The sequence below is a fragment of the Haemaphysalis longicornis genome, unplaced genomic scaffold (genome assembly GCF_048455015.1).
Source record: "Haemaphysalis longicornis isolate Haplotype H1 unplaced genomic scaffold, Haemaphysalis longicornis Haplotype H1 scaffold_8, whole genome shotgun sequence".
In the NCBI taxonomy this organism is placed as follows: domain Eukaryota; kingdom Metazoa; phylum Arthropoda; class Arachnida; order Ixodida; family Ixodidae; genus Haemaphysalis; species Haemaphysalis longicornis.
This window is the reverse complement of record NW_027526445.1, coordinates 64,899,948-64,905,324: the sequence shown is the minus strand read 5'-3', so window position 1 is coordinate 64,905,324 and position 5,377 is coordinate 64,899,948. Positions and strand designations below refer to the sequence as shown.

Genomic DNA, 5,377 nt, shown 5'->3' with positions numbered 1-5,377 from the left:
CCTAAAGTGCGCAATGCCTCTTGCGACGGAGACACCGCGGTCGAGAAGCAACCTTCGATCACTCTCTACGATAGCGTCGATGTCAGAAGCAGCATCCTCACAGTCGACGGCGATCATCAAGCTTGCGCGGGGTGGCAGGGTGATGTGATCGTCGGCGATCCTGACAGCAGCACGGTGATCGGGGTTCGGCTGCGGCGTCGTGGAGTGATTGGAGGAAAATGTTATCTACTTGGTCTGCACATCAATTATTGCGCCGTTGTCCGTTAAAACATCCATTCCGAGAATCACGTCCCGGGAGCAGTTAGGCAGAACGACGAACGCCGCAGGGTACGTTGTGCCGTCTATGGTGACGCGCGATGTGGACGTTCCACTTGGCGTCACGAGGTGGCCTCCTGCTGTGCGTATGTGCGGACCGTCCCATCTGGTCATAACTTTCTTCAGTTTAGACGCAAATGGTCCGCTCATTACCGAATAGTCAGCTCCCGTGTCTACGAGGGCGACTACGTCAAAGCCGTCGATGGACACCTTGACGTCAGATGCAGTCGTCCTCGAGTTCCGGGTTCGTCGGGACGTCGTATCTCTGCTTGTACGTGTTGATGGTCGGGCACTGTGCATCGTCGTTGTCGTCGTCTTCTCAACGGACGTCTCGGTCAGGTCGGGTACGCGTCGCGCTGTGCAGCTGTCGTCGTGTTCGGGAGTCTCGTCAGGGTTAGGTCGGGTCGTCGGGATGAGGGCATGTCGTGAATCACTGTCTTCAGCGCGGCCTTGCGTCGTTGGAGGGTTTCTAGTATTTCGCCGTAGAGCAACTTCACCTCCAGAAGTTGCCGCCTTTAGTTTCCCCCGCGTGGGCTGGGGGAACTTCCACGGGCGAAGTCAGCGTTGCTACGGCGGTTCGGCGATTGGTAGGGGTAGGGCGACGGCGAACGGTTGAAACGCGCTGGGCCACGGCTGGTTTCAGATAGATACTCGTCGATCTCACGTGGTCGTTGGCCAGAGAGAGGGCGAGGTGCGTCGACGGAGAAACCACGCAGTCCGAGTCTTTTGTATGGGCAGCGACGGTAAATGTGGTCGGCCTCTCCGCAGTGGTAGCACAGAGGACGGTTATCGGGAGTTCGCCATACGTCCGTCTTCCTCGGCGTCTGATTTCGGGCTACCGGGGGTTGGGTGGGTGACAGTGGTCGGCGGTACGGTGGGGTCTCTTGAGGGCGTGTTGGAGCAGGACGGCATCGACGAACAGCCGCGGAGTATGCCATAGCTTGTGGCTCTCGGGGTACCTCGGATGGCGTAGAAGTTCCCAACGCTTGTTGCACTTCTTCTCTAATCACGTCGGTGAGGGAAGCGACTTGGGGCTGCGGCGGCGTTGGGAGAAGTTTCCGCAGCTCCTCTCTCACTATTGCGCGGATAGTCTCGCGTAGGCTGTCGGCCGGGATCCGCGTGCTGCCAAAGTCGTTCGCATTGGCCGCGCCAACAAAGTTGCGGTTATACTGCTTAGCACGCATTTTGAGGGCTTTCTCAATGGTGCTGGCTTCGGTCACGAATTCGGCGACGGTTTTGGGCGGATTTCGGACAAGTCCAGCAAACAGTTCCTCCTTCACTCCGCGCATTAAGAAGCGCAACTTCTTTTCTTCCGTCATTTCGGGGTACGCGCGGCGAAATAGCTGCTTCATCTCCTCAACGAAGATCACGACACCTTCGTTGGGGTGTTGTGTGCGCGTTTCCAACAAAAGGGCGGCTCTTTCTTTACGCACGACGGTAGTGAAGGTCTTAGTAAACTCGCTATTGAACTGAGCCCAGTTTGTCAAGGAGCTCTCGTGGTTCTCGAACCAAGTGCGAGCCGGATCTTCCAAGTAAAAGAAAACGTGCCAGAACGTTTCTGCGTCGTCCCACCTGTTGAATTTCCGGACGCGCTCCAGTTTCTCCAACCATTCTTCTGGGTCTTCTGCGGGGACTCCTGGGAACGATGGCGGTTCCCGGGGCTGCTGCGGGACGATTAGCGCCGTTGTTTCTTGCACCATGGTGTTGGTTGCAGCGTTCCTTTTCTTGGGCCCTTCTGGCATCAAACCGAACTCGGGCGGTAAATCTTGCAGGCGGGGGCTGGCTCTTGTTGGACTGGCTTGGCGGCTTTTCGAGGTTGTAGTGGGCATGAAGGGTGCGTACCGCGCACCTCTACCAGATGTCACAAAAACAAGGACGATGCAGTTGTGTTGAGTGAGAAACACGTTTATTGGAGCAAACTTGTGCTCCCTTAACAACTCAAAAGAATACAGAGGCGGCGAAGCAGCGGTCAACAAAGTGACTTGCACAGGCGAGTGTCGTCGAATCGAATGCCCCGGCGTCCGCACTGCAGGCTTTTTATCTTTTGGCGCGCGTGGTTCTCGAAACGTCGATTCGCATCGAGAACATAGTAGATCCAAGAAGATTATTCTGGGCTGTTCACGTTAGATCGGAATGCTCTCCCTATCACAACAGATAACACATGCGGCACAGAAAAAAAGAATGGAACACGCGCTTCCCTTGGCGCAGAGATAACACAGACCGGCGCAGCCGGGCGGTAAAAGCAAAACACAAATAAACAATCCCTATGTATGGTTCGCGGCAATATATTAGTTGTGCATCAGTTTGTTGTGGGTCGTAATGGGGTTGGGGCTATTTGAATGTACGGTGCATGGCTAAAGCTGGGCACCGCCAATCTAGGTGTGTGATACCTGGTAGAGTGGTGGTATGGCAGTAGGGACATCGAAGGTACAGGCAGAGTCCTTCAATGCTTTACTGGTCACGAAACGTCAGCGCTCGTTTCATTTAAGGACCGTGGGCGCCACTACAAGCACCACGGCCTCACGAAGGGTATCCAGCCGCCGCGCGTGCCGTTTATTGGGCAGCTCTTGGCGCTCAAACGCCCGTTGCGTTTGGTGTCTGCGCACTGATTAAGTGTGCTTTTTTTCGTAGTAGTTAGCGATGAATAGTCCAGTCATTGTGTATATCACCTGCCTTCAATATTGTTTTATTTTTGCAAGTAAATTACCGTAGACTTCGGCCGCGAACGGCAACGGCTTCTGCGTCCTCTGGCACAAGCGCTGCGCCGTCGTGTTTACGGATTTTTAAGTCTCGATTGCTTCTTTTCTCAAAGCAAAAGTTGTAATTACCACATATATGGTAGCTCCGTAGTCTAGGACGGCTGCGGGCCTATCAATAATCAATAAAAAAAACTGAACGAAGCCAAATACGCGTCGTTCAAACTACGTTGAATGAATCCGTTGATTGCTCTGGAATGCATATACGCTAAAAGAGATAGCCAAATAGTATTGTCGTGCCGATGAGTGGGTACATACTTGAGAACATCTAAAAACGCTGCAGAAGCACGAAGGATCAAAGCACGAATAGATGTATGTAGCAGCGTGAGAGTCTTTCCGCTACCACGCTTTGCACTCCTAGGAAAAAGGAAGCGCAAAAAGAATAAAATTGATTTTATCACACGCAACAAAAAAATTTCAATATTATGAAGGGAGACAAAAGATCGTGGTCCAGCGTACAAAAAATTTTTTTGCGATGCAATGTGCAGCACACGGAGGAAACAGAATATTGCCACGTAGCCAAGAACAACGCAAAGCTTTTCTGAACGAAGTTTATTAAAGCGACCTCCTGCTCTACAAAAGACTAGAATGAAACACAAACGTCGAAGAAGCAGTCTTTCGTGTGACGTGCACAGATTAACGTCGATAAATTGAGTAGCGCGGCGTTTGCTACGCATGCATTACCCTAGGAACGTTATTAATTACAGATCCCTGGAAACAGGATCGAGAACATTGTCGAACAAACAAAAAAAACCGCGCCAATCCACTCCATGAATGTGGTTGGAAAGCAAAGCTGTAAACGGCACCCATAACGATTACCCCTGCGACGTCACTTAAATTCACTCACATCGCTCATCGCTCTACAAATAGTAAAACCACAGAAAAGTGAAATGCACTGAAGCACACCATTTATTACTTCAAAGATATATTGTTGGTAAGGTGAAATCAATGCATTATGCATGAACGTGTTTGGTGGAGTTCTATTGGTGTAGCACAAGAGTGGAAACTTTTTTTATAAAATAAAGTTTCAACCCGGTGTTAGACGATCTGACTTCTCTGTCTCTGCACCGCGGACGGAGGCGACGAGATTGGCGGCTGAGAAGGAGGAGGAGCAGGAGGAAGAAATACTTCTGTTCAGATACGACACCGCTACGACACCGCAAATACGACACCGCTAACAAAAAAGGATCACTAGAACGAGTACAGAAGGCACGGGGTACACAACCCACCTGCATGAAGAATGACACTTTGAAGGCCATGCTCGCAGCGGTAGCGTGCCCAAACTGGCTACGGAGAGAGGAGGGCTTTTGTAGTCGAGCAGATAAATCCGCCGCGCTGATTGTGGCGTGTGGTTGCCAGACCAGGTAGCGGGGTGAGTCCAGAATAGGCGGGAAGGGCAAGACGTTCTCGCGGGTTTCCACGTTGACGGGTACGAAAACGGGCCTTGTCCGCTGTGCGACGAAGCAAACCGGGCATGCTTCGGTGTTGACGAGGTGACGAGGTTTAAGGGCAAGATGGCTGACCATTACAGATGGACCTGCATGAAGAATGACAGTTTGAAGGCCATGCTCGCAGCGGTAGCGTGCCCCCTGTAGCACTGTGCAGTCACAGAGGTCATGGACACTCTCGGAGACGAATTCAAGGGGTTAAACACACGTTGCTGCTCCAACTGTGGCAAAACAACTGATCCTTTTCTTAATGACAATTCCACCATTATCCCTCAAGTGGGACACCATTTCTATGTTATCTAGGCCAAACAGGTATTTTCCAATGCTCTGATTTGCACTTGGTTTTAAATACGCGAACTGGAACTGATTACTGATCGTAAATCACCTGCGGTACTGAGAAGCACAGCTTAGGCCTCAACACATGAGGCTCGTCATTAGCTTCACTGGTACCACAAGTTCCAGTGAGAAATACAGTTCTGGCCAGAGAAGTCATGAAAACAACAACACAGTTTGCTTTCATGGCTTTTTTATAAGTAAATTCCTATAACTGCTTCTAGGGACAATTGTAATATCGCTACCACGAGGGTTATGTCACATGCGCGGCCTCTCTTTGGACAAATCGGATGAGGCCCAGCCCATGCTGGTTATTTAGCAGTGCCTTGAGAATTCATCCACATTGTATAGTCAGTTTCAACAGCTGAGACTTCGCGTTTAATGAGACCTTTATTAAACACTGCAGAATATATCACCGAGGAAACCAGCCCTGCATTCTACACAGCCCCATATCCCCTACTGAGACTAGTTCTTCAGGGTGCCGGGCCACGGTAGGGCTGCTGAAGAGGCTAGAGATGTTTCAGG

General features: G+C 51.2%; 1 protein-coding gene across 1 annotated transcript; it reads right to left on the bottom strand.

Annotated features, from left to right (window-relative positions):
* Positions 1–830: 830 nt before the first annotated feature.
* LOC144148314 (uncharacterized) lies at positions 831–2,144 on the bottom strand. The gene has a single exon (XM_077679868.1). It carries the CDS (start codon positions 2,142–2,144, stop codon positions 831–833), a length of 1,314 nt encoding a protein of 437 aa, XP_077535994.1.
* Between the last annotated feature and the right edge of the window lie 3,233 nt (positions 2,145–5,377).